Source organism: Schistocerca gregaria, chromosome 2, assembly GCF_023897955.1.
Source record: "Schistocerca gregaria isolate iqSchGreg1 chromosome 2, iqSchGreg1.2, whole genome shotgun sequence".
In the NCBI taxonomy this organism is placed as follows: Eukaryota; Metazoa; Arthropoda; class Insecta; order Orthoptera; family Acrididae; genus Schistocerca; species Schistocerca gregaria.
Genome location: NC_064921.1, coordinates 749,914,181 through 749,932,353, shown reverse-complemented (window position 1 = coordinate 749,932,353; position 18,173 = coordinate 749,914,181). Strand labels below are relative to the sequence as shown.

At 38.8% G+C, this 18,173-nt stretch overlaps 1 protein-coding gene across 5 annotated transcripts in view; it reads right to left on the bottom strand.

Moving 5' to 3' along the window:
• The window catches only part of LOC126334930 (insulin receptor substrate 1), a 211,636-nt gene that overhangs the window by 20,540 nt on the left and 172,923 nt on the right, over positions 1–18,173 (bottom strand). For all 5 annotated transcript variants that reach the window (XM_049997664.1, XM_049997666.1, XM_049997667.1 and 2 more), the window contains 2 exons: positions 17,744–18,020; positions 13,656–13,954 (listed from right to left, as the gene is read on the bottom strand). In XM_049997664.1, the coding sequence (XP_049853621.1) occupies positions 13,656–13,954; positions 17,744–18,020 (576 nt within the window). The remainder of the gene's footprint in view (positions 1–13,655; positions 13,955–17,743; positions 18,021–18,173) is intronic.

Sequence of the window (18,173 nt, the reverse complement as noted above, 5' to 3'; positions counted from 1 at the left end):
AAGGGATCACCAATTTAATATTGGAGGGCAGTGTGGAGGGTAAAAATCGTAGAGGGAGACCAAGAGATGAATACACTAAACAGATTCAGAAGAATGTAGGTTGCAGTAGGTACTAGGAGATGAAGAAGCTTGCACAGGATAGAGTAGCATGGAGAGCTGCATCAAACAAGTCTTAGGACTGAAGACCACAACAACAACACCAGATTTTAATTTATTATGAACTCACATATTAATGTGATTAGTAATTAAAAATAAAATATTAATTTTATTAATTAAAATAAAAATTTGAAAAAACTGTGTTGACGAGAATCGAATTGGGTTTAAGTCCCAGTATGGTATATAGTTTTGAATAAGTAAAGCAGATATATATTTCAATTGGAGGATCTTTCACTGATATTAGGTCAACACCAGAGTTAAGTACAAAATGCAAAGGAAGTTGTATCAGAAAGTTCCATCTGGTGCCACTAAATAACCAATGCTTGTACATCACACCCAGTAATGTACCCATGAAAGTATACTTCCTAGGATACAGTCTGCACAACATAAATTTTATAACTTGTACCTACTACGGCACTGGATGGAACACAGAATTATACAAACTGAATCGAGTTACGTTGGTTTTCAATACAATGCATGGCAGAAATGCATGAAAGGCAAGGCAGGGCCCCATGTGAAAGCAGCTTAGCGGCAAAACCTGTGTGGCATTCTACATGTGCTGTCTGTCAAATGAGCTGTCTGTCTACATGAACTACCACTACCAAACTGCGGCCAAGGGACAACTGGACCTGGTTGAGCATGGTGTCCAAGAAAATGGGCTCAGTTTCACCAATCTTTTCACATCTGTGCCATCTGGATTCTTCCCACCAACATACACTTTTTCAAATTATTCAGGTGAAAATTCTCCCTGCAACAAATCCTTCATTCTCAAAATCACTCTTGTGTCAACCTTCGCTAGTCCCTGTCCTCCCTCTGCCTATATCCCCTCTTCCCTGCAAGCACTCCAACCCTATAAATGGCTTCTATCCTGTCAGTGCACCCGCACAGTTCCCCTTCTCTTCTTTCCCTTTCACTCCCTTCCGAGACCAGACTCCAGGTGCTGCACCTCATAGCCCCTATCCTATCCCCATCACATCCCTGTACACTCCCATAGGCAGCACTAGCATCATCCTACAACCCTACCCTGCTATCCCTCGTTAGTTATTAATCTACCCAATGAATCTTCGGCATTCTTTTGTAATACCACTTGTTGATAGCTTCTGTTTTTTTCTAGCCTGTACTGTTTATTTTCCAAGTATCACTTCCAATAAGGATACATTCAACATATCTAGAAAAGATTTTCTAACACTTATATTTACGTTCAGTGTTAACATATTTCTTCTTGCCAGTCTAAATTTTATAGTCTCTTTACTTCTGCCACTATCAGTTATCTGAATGCCCAAATGGCAAAACTCATCTGGTACTTTTCATGTCTCATTTCCTAATCGACACCGAAGAGCCAAAGAAACTGTTCCAGCTGCCTAATATCGTGTAGGGAAATGCGAGCATGCAGAAGCGCTGCAACACGAATGTCTGTAGTAGTGCTGGAAGGAATTGACACCAGGAATTCTGCAGGACTCTCCACAAATCCATAGGAGTACGAGAGAGTGGAGATCTCTTCTGAACAGCACAATGTTCATATCTGGGGAGTTTGGTGGGCAGTGGAATGTTCAAACTCTGAAGAGTGTTCATGGAGCCACTCTGTAGCAATTCTGGATGTGTGAGGTGTTGCACTGTACTGTTGGAATTGGCCAAGTCCGTCGGAATGCACAATAGACATGAATGGATGCAGGCGATCAAACAGGATACTTACGTACGTGTTACCTGTCAGAGTTGTATCTAGAAGTATCAGGGATCCTATATCACTCCAACTGCACACACTCTACAGCATTACAGAGCCTCCACCAGCTTGAACAGTCCCCTGCTGACATGCGGCATCCATGGATTCATGAGATTGTCTCCATACCCGTACACGTCCATCTGCTCGATACAATTTGAAACAAGTCTCGTCCAACCAGAGAATACGTTTCTGGTCATCAAAGATAAACGAATGGGCCTTCGGCTCCAAAAGCCAAGCCCATATCGCTGATGCTTCATTGCATGGTTCACATGCTGACACTTGCTGACAGCCCAACACTGAAATCTGCAACTATTTGTGGAAGGATTGCACTTCTCTGTCACGATGAATGATTCTCTTCAGTCGTCGTTGGTCCTGTTCTTGCAGGATCTCTTTTTCTGGTCACAGGGATGTCTAAGATTTGATGCTTTACCATATTTCTGATAGTCATGGAACACTCATGAAATGATTGTACGGGAAAATCTCCACTTCATCACTACCTTGGAGATGCTGTGTCCCATCTCTCGTGCGCCAACTATAACACCATGTTCAAACTCACTCAAATCTTGATAACCTGCCATTGTAACTGACCTAACAACTGCACCAGACACTTGTGGTACATATACGTGTTGCTGACCACAGCACCGTATGATGCCTGTATTTGATCTCTGTATTTGAATACATATGCCTATACCAGTTTCTTTGACGTTTCAGTGTAATTACCTCAGCATAACCTGATTTAATTTGACTATTCGCAATTACTATTGTTTTACTTTCGTTGATGTTCATCTCGTACCCTCCGTTCAAGACACTACCAATTTTATTCAACTGGTCTTTCAATGCTCTTTGCTGCTCTGCCAGAAGTAATATGTAAGCGACAAACCACAAAAGTTTTTATTTATTTCCCTTGAACATTTCATTCCTTCTCCTTCCATACATCTCTTCCGTTTCCTTCATTGTTTTCTTTATACACACACTGAATAACATGGAGGAGAGGCTGCAGCCCTCTTTCGCTCCTTTCTCAATTACTGCCTCCCTTTCACATTCTTGAAACAGACACAAACCAACAGAAGTCCACGACTCATCCTGTCTTCTTCTCTCTCTACTAAACAGACATCAGAAGGTAAAAAGTGCCTAATTCTCAACTCAATAGCAATTAAAAGTAACACAAATAAATACAGCTGAAGGAAAAGAAAAAAATGTATTTTTGTCAACTTGAATGATTTGTCACCAAGGAAGTCAACAGAGGGCGGGTGTATATTTTTCAGCCAACATTGAAAAGGGATTTTACTCTTCTTGAAATTGAAAAATTGTGCTCTCTTAATTTTTATAGCCCCCCCCTTTTTCTTTTTTTTTTTTTACACAAGTACAAGATTCCAAAGAAACAAGGTTTGCGGGGAGATAATGACAGTCATTTCAAACACCTGGAAACAAGTAACTGTTCCCACATTCATGTCACCCCCCCCCCCCCAACACACACACACACACACACACACACACACACACACACACACACACACACACACACACAAAAGCCTACAAATGGAACTAACGAAGTATTTGATTGAAACTGCCAGAAGAATGACACTACTATACTAGAAGAGAATGAAATAAAAAGTGGGAATACACGAAGTTGTTAATATGCAGAGGAATTATTGTTGTTCACTGTAAATTCGCAAACAACTGAGTAGAGCAAAATTGACAACAGAGATATCAAAGCTGGTGTATTCCAAACAAAGAATTTTGGAACAATAGTCTATAAGGTACACCAACAACAGAAAATTTAATGCTGAATGAGAAACAAATCTGCTGTTACTGATAGACCACCTGCATATGGTGCCAAACAACAAAATGATAGATACTGGATCTGAATGTGGTTAATCAGTATCAGCTTCCTGAATAAGCAGTGCCCTTTTTGAAAGCAACATGAAATCAGAAACTAATACTTCTGTTAGTAAAACAGTACACCGAAGATTTTGTAGTACTGCAACAATTAATTGATAAGAAACTCACAAAAATCAAAGCAATCGACAAATGTTGAAATCTACAGTGAACAATAAGTGTGATTAAAAAAGAAATGACTGCTGAATGAGATACATCTACATCTACTTCTATACTCTACAAAATACTGTGAAGTGCACAGCAGAGGGCATGTCTGATAGTACCAGTTATTAGGGTTTCTTTCCACTCCATTCATGTATGGTACACAGACGAATGACTGTTTAAATGCCTCTGTGTGTTCTATAATTAATCTAATCTTGTCGTCATGAGCCCTATATGAGCAATACATAGGGGGTTGTAGGAAATTCTTGCAGTCATCATTTAAAGATGGTTATTAAAAGTTTGAGAGTAGGCTTTCTTGGGATAGTTTACGTCTATCTTCAAGAGGCTAACAGTTCAGCTTCTTCTGTATCTCTTTAACACTCTCTCATGGGTCTAACAACCCTGTGACTATTCATGTTGCCCTTCTGTGTATACATTCAATATCCCCTGTTACTCCTATTTACATGTTCACTGTCTTTGTGTTCAGATGAGAACAATGCAGTAGCATTGATGTGTTTGAAATAAACAGTACACAACATGAATACAATTTCACTACCACTAATAGCAACACCAGGTACAACCCAAATGAAATGGTCTCTCCGAAAACAAATATGGTGCGTAAAAATAAATCTACAGTGCTCCCGAGCTGCAACAACTAATCTAATGCAGCTTACCATGTAATATTGTATTGACTATACTTTCATCCAAAAAACATGTTGTTATCAACAAAACGGTGATGGAATCACTAGATGTTACAAGCTACTTAGCACAAGGGAAAGAGTAGCAATACTGCCAACCAAGAAAGATATTGATTTCATAATCATCAGCCACTTGTTCTGTGAAGACTCAGTATTTGAACAAACAATAAAAGAAAATTTGTAACTTTCATATTTAGCATGCTGAGACACTACAAAACTCATCAAAGATAAAATGAGGAAAACTGACAACATGACATCCTACAGCAAAGGAGTTGATTTAGTAATTGTTATGGACAGCAATGCAAGATCTAACACATGCCATAACCCAGTGACAAACTCCAGAGGAAAAGAGATTTGAAGAATTCCTGGTGTCCACTAATCTACATAGGGGAATCACGAAACAACTTTCAAAAATAATACAGGAAAGAGCAATACTGATTTAACTATGACCACTTCTTATCTACTGTCTATGCTAACCCACAGGAAGTACAGTAAACAAGACAACAGCTCTGACCAGTGGATTAGTACTTTCAGCATAGGAGTGTGCCCAGTGTCGTGTTATGGAAGCATATTTCAAACCAAAGAGACGACAAACTGAGAGATCTGACGGTTACATGTTGGAAGAGCTTACACACACACACACACACACACACACACACACACACACACACAAAGTATTTACATAACATAGACTTACACAACTTAAAAAGAAAAGAATAGAAAATCTGGCAGAAAAAGTTAAATTGTAAACTAGTACTGAACCTCTTATCACAGAATTTGAAGATGTCTCAGATACCTCATGCAATTAAGTATTCAAGACATAAAACCAACTGAATTACAGGTCTGGTAGAAAACTGTCCCCTGGTGGGCATCTGATAAATAGTAAAGGGAAAAAGAAACAAAACATTATGGCAAATTTATCAGAGGACAAAGGAGAGCAAATGACTGAGGGAGCTATGAAAGCAACAGTATTGTAAAGAGAAGAAGGAATACAGCACAACTATTCAGAGAGCAAAAACACAGTCCTGGGTGTAATATTGCAGCCTGATACCAATAAATAACCCTCAGAATGCAGTCAATTGAATTACATCAGGAAAAACTTCTACAAGAAGTTTAAGGAAAAGTGATAACACAACACCACATTTAAGTGAAACTTCCACCTATATACTTTTAAATATTTTGTGGCTGAGGATGATCAAACAGAAGACATGGAAAACCATATAAACTAACAAGATCTCGAACACTGCAACCCAACGGAATGGTAGATGATGTAGCTTCTACAAGACAGATATAGAGGAAAAAATAACAAACTTATCTGCAAACAAGACTGCTGATGAAAATGGTATTACTAGTAAGCCCAGCTCATATGGTCATAGTGTTGGTATCCAATTTAAGCTTGTGGACCTCAATTCCCCTTCTGTGTTAACTCGGACTCATTCATCTGCAGCCGATGATGCTTTAGTACTGCCAGTGCTGGTTCCTGTGCCGTGCTGAGTTGAAATCCTGTCTCTCTATCAATCAGGTTGTTACTTAAACATATTTCGACTGCCTCTTTGGTGATGGAGTACCAGTACATGGAAATGGATGAAAAGATCTTTGTCTCTCTCTGTAGTTCACACTATGTCCCATGTCATGACAGTGTTCAGCAATAGCAGACTTTTCTGGCTGACCCAATTTGGTGTAATATCTATGTTCAGTGCACCTATCCTTAACAATGTGACATGCCTGGCCAGGGTATGATTTCCCACATTGGCACAGGATTTTATATATTCCCTGGTCTCCTCAGAAACAACAAAAACCAATTTAATGACCATAATTTGCAAGTAATGCCCATAAGTAGGAGATGAGAAAGAAATGGGGGAGGGGGAGCTGGACTAACAGAAGATTGGAATAAATAAATACTCTAGCAACATGAGGTTTCTCAGCTAGTAAAAACTGAATCTAGACAAGTAGCATTACAAGCGGTGTAATGGGGGGGGGGGGGGATTTTGCACATAAATAAATAAATGAGAACACTGAGCTCAATATGGAAAAGCTCTATTCTGTATTGAAATTGGTGTAAATATCTTTAAAAAAAAATCAGTTTTGGAGGCGGGAGAAAAAGAAGATGGTAGGGTAATAAGCAAGACAGAGATTACTGACAAAATATCATGGAACAGTTAATAGGAGTGGAAAGCTATGTGAATTATGTGTGGTAGAGGTGAGAATGGGAGAAAAAAAAAAAGTTTTAGTGCCGGAAGAAAGAAATAGTTACTGAGCGGAAATACTGAGACTGAAGAAAGTAACATAAATTGAGACCAGGTAGGTAGTAAGAACCAAAGACATGTTGTTAGACCAGTTCAAACATGCAGAACTCTGAAAAACTGGTGTCAGAGGGAAGAATCCATATGGCACTTGTGGTGAAACAGGCACCAAGGTCATGACTGTCATTTTATACACCATTCTCAACAACAGGATATTGTGTGTGTTGCCAGTATACACCCTTTGTCTATGCTCATCCACCCTAACTGATAACTTGGTGGTAGTTATACCAATGTAAACAGCCGAACTGTGTTTACATAAAAGCTGGTAAATGATGTGTTGTTTCATAGGTGTCTCTTCCTTTGATAGTATATGTTTTGCCAGTTACAGGTAGTATGAGGGTGCATAGGGTAAGTCTTATTGCTGAGATGGTCACTGGGGCAGGAGCTACAGGATAGGAAAATGAGGGCAGCAAGAGGGTCTGACCAGGCTATTGCAAATATTGGGGGAGGACGGGGGGTGTGGGGGGGGGGGGGGAGGGGGGGGGATAGAGTGGGCGGATGAAATTCTATGTGTGTGGGCAAAATGTCAGATGGAATGGACATCATTTCAGGGCATGCTTTTAGGAACTCATAGCTTCGTTGAAGCCACATTCATGACCAGGATATGACTGAATGACAAGAGGTGTACTCCTAAGTTGGTTTTTGGAGAGATCAGCAGTACTAGGATTGGATGTGATGGCCCAGGAGTCTGCTTTTGAACTACGTTGGTGAGGTAATTGTGTCCAGTGAAGGCTGAGGTGAGAACAGAGGTATGTTGCTGTAAAGAGTCTGCACCTGAACAAACATGTTTGCCTTGAACATCAAAGCTGTATGGGAGGGAACATATGACATTGAAAGGATGGTAGCTGTCAAAACATAAGTACTGTTGTTTATTAGTAGGTTTAATGTGAATAGATGTGTATGGGTGACCTTCAGTGAGGATGAGGTCAACATGGTTGAGTTAATGTTCAGAAGCAGACAGAGCATGTACATGAGAGTTGTTGGTAAAGAGGGCGGTTGCATCAATGGCGACAAGCAAGATGTGTGGTGGGGCTGGGATGGGCACAGATTTCAAGGACTCTAGGAATTGGTTAATGTCTTTAATATAGGAGAGGAGTTTGTTCTATAGGTTGCAAGTGTTGATTACTTAAGGCAGATACATGATCAATAGGTGCTTTGAAGCTAGCAACTATGGAATGGCCAGACTGATTGGGTTTGTGGTTCTTCAGAAAAAGGTAAACGGAGTGCATGGTTTGGGTGGGGTGAGAAGTTCTAGGGATTAAGGTATTAGTCCTTGTGAGGAGCCACATGGTTTAAGGAGGAACTGTAGGACAGTTTGTAGCACAAGGATGTGATCTTGATGGCAGATGCTGTATGTAGAGGTGACAGGCACTTAGCATAGATGATTGCTTACATACTCCTGTCGTTCAGTGCCCTCTTGGAGGATAATGACGGACTGGAGTCATCAGTTTTTAGGGAATGAAGGATCTGCAGAAGTAAGGTTAGGGTGATGTTGTATGGAACTGAGAAAGTATTGTGAATCAATGCTAGGTGTTAGGAATTCTTGCAAGGTTTGTAAGGGGTGATTTTGAGGGAGTGGTGATGGACAAAGTTGGGGTCATGTTTGGAACTCTTCAAGGCAGAATTCAACGTCAGGTTTCTTGCTGGAAAGGTTTTGGGATAGGGTTGGAAAGTGGTATTTTTAGATGCCAATGTGTGTGAACCAAAGCAACATTATTAAATGCAGGTTTAGGGCTGAAAGTAAGCTCCTTGTAAAATAAAGATAATTCAGGTGGGGAGTGTGCCTTATGTGAGAGGCTGAGAACACTCTACTGTTGTGGTTGATTTTTGTAATTGTGAGTTACCGTTGCTCTGAGAGGCAATGCATTTAATCATGCTGCTTTGGTGAAGGAGCTATTTCCTCCAAACACAATGTCAACATTGCAACCCAAACCCTAAACTCTTCCAACAGCAAATCTGACACTGAACCCTGACTTGAACAGTTCTAACCACGATCTGAACTAGATCCAATACCACTACCTCAAAATCAAGCTTTTACATATAATATTGGTCACTAAGATTAATAAGCTGCAAGAGAAGTTAAGCTTTAATACATAATGATCATTTTTGCCCGTGTTACACTTTAAAGATACATTATAAAAATGTGCCAGTAAATTTTTTAATGACTTAGATGTCTGATCTTCTGGGCTAAAAAATTATCTAAATGGTCACCCTCAAATATTTGATTTTTGAATGAGAGTCAAATGCTCTGTGATTTAAGAAATTCATTGGACATTCACGGGCACAGAGTTCATCTTGCGTAAAAGGAAATTTACTTTGAAAGTAACGCTTTCCAAACAACCATTTGCAATATTTTCCCATGACCTGTTAGAAACATAATCGTTTCAGCAGTTGCCAGAGCGTGCCAAATAACAGGTTTTGCAGCACTTGCGCAGCTACGATGACGCACGAAGCCTGTACGTTCGTACGTGTAAAACATTAAAAGATCTTACATTATGTCATAAAAGAAACAAGACATTAGAGGACACTCCAAGAGCATGGGAATAGTGTGAACTATACTAAAATGCATCATTTGGCTTGAACTTGAAATGCTGCGAACAGTTGAAACTAGCCAACAGTGTGGAATTAAACACTTAGTTTCAAATAAATTGACTGCCTCAGCAAAAAACATTAGTGAAAGTAAAGTTTCTTTAACAAACCGACAAAAATAATTTCTGTGTTCTGCAAGACGATTAAGGCTTGACTGTCAGAAAGGTGGAAACAAAATAAAATCTGAAACTAATTACATATTTTAGCCTTCCGTAATTATGTCAATGTATTTTAATTCACTTGATAGCTCCCGGCCACAGAAATCAATTTTGTTTTCATTTGAAGCGAGAGCAATAAACGAAGAGGAAACAGCAAAATCACTTAACGTAAACACGGGTCACACGGAGACTACCTCCTTCCACTACAACTCAGACTGCTCTGTAAATCAGGTCCGGATCTAGGATATTTTCAAACTGGGGCAGTATTAGATAGTGGCGCTCCCCCCTCCCTTGAGCATTTGAGGTAGGACGACAAAAATTTAAAAATCGACTTTACAAAACTATCTTCATTTTATAGCACACATCTTTCTGAAGAGTCTGATACATAAAACATATATATTCGAGGGAACATAAGATATGTTATTTGGTTTTAAGTGTGGCACAGTGCAGTGCCACGCCTCTTCACACAGCATTCTTCCATCGCAAGTCTTTTGAATTTCGCTCTGTGGAATTCAAACATGTAATATTTTGTAATGGAATGGGTGCCACAAACTATATTCACACCAGTGAAAACAAAAAAAAAAAATATCCAGTGGTGCCTCTCCTGCTCTCAGTCGGACGAATTTGACATCCTGCTCCACTTTAAAAAAAATCTCGGAATTAATACTGGTTGGTATTATTTGTAACTGGCAGAACTCGAATTCTTCAGAAAATTTGCAGTCTTTACTTTGGATTCCGTCGAAATGTTGGAACACGTGAGGCAATACTGACCTTACGACTTATCTTAGAAGAAAGATTAAGAAAAGGCAAACCTACGTTTCTAGCATTTGTAGACTTAGAGAAAGCTTTTGACAATGTTGACTGGAATACTCTTTTTCAAATTCTAAAGGTGGCACGGGTAAAATACAGGGAGCGAAAGGCTATTTATAATTTGTACAGAATCCAGATGGCAGTAATAAGAGTCGAGGGGCATGAAAGAGAAGCAGTGGTTGGGAAAGGAGTGAGACAGGGTTGTAGCCTCTCCCCGATGTTATTCAATCTGTATATTGAGCAAGCAGTAAAGGAAACAAAAGAAAAATTTGGAGTAGGTATTAAAATTCATGGAGACGAAGTAAAAACTTTGAGGTTCGCCGATGACATCGTAATTCTGTCAGAGACGGCAAAGGACTTGGAAGAGCAGTTGAACGGACTGGACAGTGTCTTGAAAGGAGGATATAAGATGAACATTAACAAAAGCAAAACGAGGATAATGGAATGTAGTCAAATTAAATCGGGTGATGCTGAGGGAATTAGATTAGGAAATGAGACACTTAAAGTAGTAAAGGAGTTTTGCTATTTAGGAAGTAAAATAACTGATGATGGTCGAAGTAGAGAGGATATAAAATGTAGACTGGCAATGGCAAGGAAAGCGTTTCTGAAGAAGAGAAATTTGTTAACTTCGAATATAGATTTATGTATCAGGAAGTCTTTTCTGAAAGTATTTGTTTGGAGTGTAGCCATGTATGGAAGTGAAACATGGACGATAACTAGTTTGGACAAGAAGAGAATAGAAGCTTTCGAAATGTGGTGCTACAGAAGAATACTGAAGATAAGGTGGATAGATCACGTAACTAATGAGGAGGTATTGAATAGGATTGGGGAGAAGAGAAGTTTGTGGCACAACTTGACTAGAAGAAGGGATCGGTTGGTAGGACATGTTTTGAGGCATCAAGGGATCACAAATTTAGCATTGGAGGGCAGCGTGGAGGGTAAAAATCGTAGAGGGAGACCGAGAGATGAGTACACTAAGCAGATTCAGAAGGATGTAGGTTGCAGTAGGTACTGGGAGATGAAGCAGCTTGCACAGGATAGAGTAGCATGGAGAGCTGCATCAAACCAGTCTCAGGACTGAAGACAACAACAACAACACTGCCTATTAGCTAATATCTTGCTGATTTGTGTGACATAAAATTAAATACAGGATACATAAAACAAGTAAAGACAAGAGAAAAGCAAGACAGTACACGTTTCTTGAATCGTTAAGTCCTAGCTTCTTTTCTCTCTAGGCCTGCCAAGTCTTTATATGGTGTACTTTCCTTTCTGGGAAAGAATCTACTACCTCATTAAAGTTCATCAGCGTTTTGCTACATGAAAAAACGAAATGTTGTCTAATACTAGAAAAGCTGTTAATACAAATTGTACCCAAGACTGGTGTGGTTTCTCGATCTGATTACATGTATTTTGTCACTGCTATATAAAATGAAATAGGCCTGCCAATAGTGCAGCTGTTGTTACACACACCAAATAAACGAGAGTGTTTTGGCACCAATGGTCATTTATATAACACGATGGACTATAATTCACGAAGTACCAATATAAAATGCCTATTAGGCCTACTACAAGCAAAAAGTTTTGTGTTAGGAAATAGTTTCACATTTCATTCATACTCTCTAGCTTCAGAAGCATGAGATCGAAAAGTAGTAGTACTACATTTTTAAATAAATTTCGAATCGTCATATTCTCCAGTAATTTGTGAGAGTCCCCGTTTCTTCTCCTTCCTTGTTCTAACAATCTCTAATTCTGTACCTATTCCTGCCAGTGTCGAAACTTATTCTCTGGTTAATTTCGTACCGGTTTAGTTATCCGGTTGGGCGTTATTACGTGTTCGTACAACGCATTTTCCACACTACTCCCAGAATAGAACTTTAGCGGCTGCTAGCCGGGGACTGTATAACTGGCCCTTAGCAGTGTAGGGATCTGGCCAAAACTTTCTGTCAAAATTTCATTTTCTTGGACACACGGAGGAGACAATATGCAATCTTTGTTGCCTGTTATTCCGGTTAGTCGTCTTTTTCCACACTGGTAGTCTGAATCTATGGAATTCGCTAGCAGTTACAACAACACTGATCACTTGCAAACCCAGTCAATCACATAAAAAGCGACTGGCATTCATCCGTTCGGCTTTATTCCGCTCAGCTCGTATAGACCCGTCCCCATTTGTCAGCAGAGTTTATTTCTAGATGCGGTGGGGATTCCCCTGGCAGAGACATCACGTACACTACGCACGCATTCTAAAATCAACTTACGATTCTTTCAGAAATCGACTTGGAATTTGTTAAAAAACCAACATGGATGCATTCAAAATCATATGAGAAATCGATAGACCAATGTGCGCTGGGTGCTAGGGGCTTTGTGAAACAAGGTCTTTTTCCTCAATAATATAAATTGGCCCCCCCCCCCTTGAAACTATCGCGCGGGGCAGATAACCCGGTTTGCCCCTGCCCCCTAGTTCTGGGCCTGTTGCGCATACGTGAATCTGGAAGCTTAGGCGCACCACGCACCAGTAAAATTTTTCCAGATAGCATCTGGCTGCTTGCTGCTATTGCTTATAGAGCTAAATGCCACACTTCTGTAGCCAGAAGCAGGAGAATGTACTACTCATATGAGACTCAACTGCACATGCGGATAAGCTCGCTCGCAACCGCTCAAACGAATCTAATGTAAACTTGTGACATTACGCCCATTGGAGGCAAGCCTTTGACACATTTTGCTGTTGGCAGACGCTTGTACGAGCACTGTGTTTTGTTGTTGTATATGGTGAATTTCCTTTGCAAGTTAAATTTTATTTTCATTTCTTTTTCTCTCGTTTGTTTTTTATTGCTGTAGTATTATTTTGCAGTAGCAAGATATTCTATGTTAGAGTATTGGTTCTTATCAGTCAAAGTTACAAAAATTTAACTGAAAACTAAAAGCAAGAAAAATTCCCAGAATTCTAAAAAATTCCCGAGTTTTTCCCGGTTTTCTCCCAGATGAAAAAATTCCCGGGTTTTTCTCGGGTCTCCCGGTTGTCTCAGGTTGTATACACCCTGTACTAAATAGCATTATTGCTTAAGACAACATACCAGTTGTCACGAGCTCAGTGGCCCAAGTTACATTACCCACAATTTAACAAACAATAAATATAAAAACTATAATACAATTTAAGAGGAATATATGGTCTCTGTTAATTCACCTTGTGATTGCAATTGGTGCAGATCGTTGCTGCGTTTGGCTGGGGCGGTAATCATCTAACAGTGACCTTGTAGCTGGTGGCTTCCAAGACATCTCAACATAACCATCACGGCTCCTGGTACTGGCAGCAGGTGTATCAAGTGGTGCAGATCTTCGAGCTACAGTGCTCTGGGTGACAACTTCTGGTTTTCGAGATGTGCCAGAGCCTGGTTGCATTGGCAGGTAACCATCAGCAGCACTGGTTGTAACTTGTGTAGTTTGCTTCACTGAGATATCAACAGTTGGCTGTTCAGCATAATCCTGCAGAACAAATGAGAACACTTTTGCTCGTATATTTGGCCAACTGACTATTTCATTCCAACGTAATATTTATCATACAGTTTTCTTTGTTGCTTTCTTCTTGCAACATACTGGAAAACATAACATCAGGTGTGTGTGTGTGTGTGTGTGTGTGTGTGTGTGTGTGTGTGTGTGTGTGTGAGAGCGCGCGCATGCGTGAGATCTTTCCAATGTTGTTCACTTGTATTGTACCCTCTTTGATGTCAGCAGTCAGGTAAAATCTGATAATGGCCTTGTCAGTCAAAAATAGTTCAACAAAATTAATTAGTACCATGCAGCATACACAATACTGTGCTCTTCATTTATGCTGGAAGAATCAATTAACGTGAACTGTTTACAATCTGGACAGGTAAAACCTAATCAAGTGGCAGCAGATGCTAACACATACAACAACATAAAATTTAAAAGTACTAGTCTGCAGAAACAGTAACTCCTTCATCTGACAGAAGAAAATAAATAAAGACTGAGTTTCCCCAATCTGTTTGGCTTAATCATGATGTATCTCCACTCATCTCTAAGTTTACTATTACCCTGTCTGCCATATCCTTGATTACAGGTTTTCAAATTTCATTAGGTGCTGACAATGCATTTTCCCCTCTTATTTCATCTGTTAAGTTCCTTTGATGCTGGTCCTGGGTGACTTTTTGACTTTTCCTGTATAGCTAAGCCTTACTAGATATTTTCCTTGAACACTTTCCTCTCTTCTGTCAATAGAATGAGCCCCTGGTTCTGAAACACAGTAATTTTACAATCTGCATAATTATATAGATATGCTGCCTCCTGGTAAGCAGACTTTCTTTATCCATATTATACACATTAATTATATACTTGTAAAGAATTGTAGTATTCACTTCAAACTTTGTATATGCATGAAACTGATGAAATCTCAGTATTGTGGTGTAACAGAGGAGGAGAGATGGGAATGTTTAGAGAAAAATGAAGTGAACACTATAAAGGAAAACAGACTTAATTTAACCTATCTTTCACAGAATGTAACAACTATACCAGGAGAAAGAGAGGGAGTGGTGAACAATGAAAGTGGGGAAGTGAAAAATGAGATGGGAAGGGTATGAAGAGGTGGGCAGTTGTTTGCATAACAACTTACTGAAGTCCTAAAGTGTTAAAATATACATAAATGACAAATCAAAGGAGCATTAACAATAAGACACAGAAATCTTGACATCATATAGGTAGAGACTGGAAAACGTAGCAACCAGTTTTGGCAAAATTCACAAGTATTTTTTGCAAAATTCATGTCTATTGTTGTCAAAATTTGGAAAAAGAAGAAGAAGAAGATTAGGTGTACAAATTTATAAGGTTGTCATGCTACATGACTGAAGACAAAGCAAGTCCTCATTCCTTGAAATAGACAGTTAAAGAAAAAAAAGTGCTGACTGTAAACTTTTTAACTGGAATGTTTGCTTTTGCAAAAACTTCAACACAATATAATTGTTCTGTTGAAAAGCAGCAGCATGTTCCGACAGATGAAGTGAATGCTTCTCTATTTTCAAAGGCTTTGCTAGATGATGTACAATATCAGTAACTGAAAATTGGTGACAGTTTCAATATTTATATGCAGAAGATAAAGCTGTTTCAAACTATCTCTGATAAAATAGCTTGCATGGATATAATTAGCTATAAAACTAGGTCTATCAAGTAATTTTTCACATTTTGAGGTAGAATTCGTATCTATTTTGCATTTACTGCAAAATGTGAATTTTTCCAGTCCCTACATATAAGGAGTAAGTTGACAGGAATGTTACTTCTTTGTATGTTTCAATTAGTTTGTGTGTGGGCTGTGTCTTACAGCTAAAGGCATAATCCATATCACTTCAGGCAGGGGGGTTACCTTCATAGTCTCAGATGTTATTGAATGTAGCTTATGTTGAAATTCAAGAGTAAGTAAGAAACACGTATTTTTTAGCTTTCTACAAAAAATTTCTGCCCTGAGATACAAGCCTCCAAAGAGGAAGATGTGAATTTCGGAAATTTTTAAAAAATGCTGTTTTTCTGTAACAGTTACAGATATTTTGTTACAGTTTTTTTTAAATCTCAAAGACAATTGCTTTATGATTACAACGGTATCCTCCGTCTGGACAAATATCTGTCAAAGTTCTTTTAGTGTCACCTTTTGAAAATTTTGTAAAAAAAAGAATTCAAAGATGCCAATCAAGAACAGTTAGATTTTTTTCTGTTGATTAGTAACATGTAGTACTATCTTCTCCGTAAAGGAGAGCTTCCACTTTTAAGTTGAACAGGTTTTATTTTTTAAAAAATCATTTTTTTTTCACTTTCAAGGGTAATGTATGTCTTAACTGAAGTTGTTTCTTACTAATTTCTTTGTTACAATGTTTATTTCTATTGTCTTTGTTGTAGTTATTTCTTATCATTTTCTTTGTCACAGTTGTTTCTTTTCACTTCCATTACCGCAGATATTCCTCACACTTTGTTGTAGTTCCTTGTCAGGTTCTTTGTTGTGGTTGTTCATTGCAGATTTCTGTACTGTAGTTGTTCAGTGCTAATTTGTTTACTGAAGAGGCTTCTAGGAAATCTGAGACCATCCAGTGAGTTTTGTGTTTTCGTGAGGAATTTGCCAGTTGACACAGTTGCAGTGTGTTTTGTGAAAAGGAATGCTTGAAATGTCTTCTGACAGGGGCCACAGGAGAGTGAAGTGTGTTGACTATTTTCATATCCATAAAAGAGTGATATAAAAGACAAACAAAAAACAGACTTTGTTCAGGTTGGCAATGTGTTCTAAGTCTCTTGATAGAATAACAACAATGATAGTATCTGAACAAGGTGAAGTCTCCCACGGTGCAGATTATGCAGATTTTGCATCAATAGAGGAAGAATTAAATACCCTGAATCAGTCAACTACAGAGGTAGGTGTTAGTCCTGTTAAGAAACCGTTGTCAGATTCAATTCATAAGCTGTATGTATCAAGAAAGCACAGAGATATTACTAAAGCTATGGATGAATACACTACAGCAAAACTGACCGCATTCTTCAAAGTAGAAATTCCATCTTCAGAAGAAAATGAACCAAAGTACTCTTGAACCTCATGACAGGAATTTTTCAGAAATATCAATTCAACTGTTGAATATTGTGCATTGTACAGTGAAAAGGTGCAAGTTTGAACTATTATTCCAGAGACATTTTCAAAGAAAACAATTTTGAACCACGTTCCATCAGTATCAAAAGTACATGGTAGGCAAATCAAGAAATGTGAGGTCTGTAAAAGGAGTCTTTGGAAGACCAAATACCTATTATGGTCATCCTGTAGAAACAGTTCAATTAGTGCAGTCATTTTATCTGGAAGATAAATGGGACTGTTCTTGCCAGAGTGCCAACAAAAAATGCACTATAACTGTAACAGTTGAATGTCAAAAAGTTGTGAAAGTGAAGAGGTACATGACTCACAGTATTAAAGAAACTTTGCAGCTTATAAGAGCAACTATACAATTTCACATATTGGAAGATCAAAATTTGATGCACTACAACCTAAGTGGGTAGTTCCACACCCACCTATAGATGTCTGTTTATGTGTGTACAGCACGAATTTTGAACTTGGTGTGGTAACTTTGAAGATCTTACTGGAGCACGTGACATATGACAGACAATTTGTGCTGAAATTGATAAATTTGTACATATACAAGATGCTAATATGTAATGAAAATAATATACACTCCTGTGTAACATCTGACAAATATCAGTTTAAAGCATACTTTATCCAACACAACTGCTCTTTACCTGATTGTGGTTAGAAACTCTTTGCCCAGGTTGCATTCTGATGTAATCTGGAGGGCGAGCGGCAAGGCTGGATCGTAGTGCAGCTGGTGGTGGACCCATCTCCACATAATCTTTTGGTTCTTGCTGTGACAGTCTTTGAATTGGAGTCATCTCGACATACGGATTATGGCTGGTGCTTTGGTCTGCATATGAGGAACTTCCACCCATCTCCACGTAATCAGAGCTTCTACCTCTCTGTGTTGCCTCTATTGCTTCTTCTTCAATTGCAGTGGTTATCCTGAAGAATTACAAATGTGTCATCATTACTAAATGTCAATCACACAACAGATAAGTCACTATGAAACAAAATACTGTGGCATAATGAAAAGACTCATTTTCCGTACTATTATTACAAATGAAATAGTTGTTCTTATGGTCATAACTTCCCAGA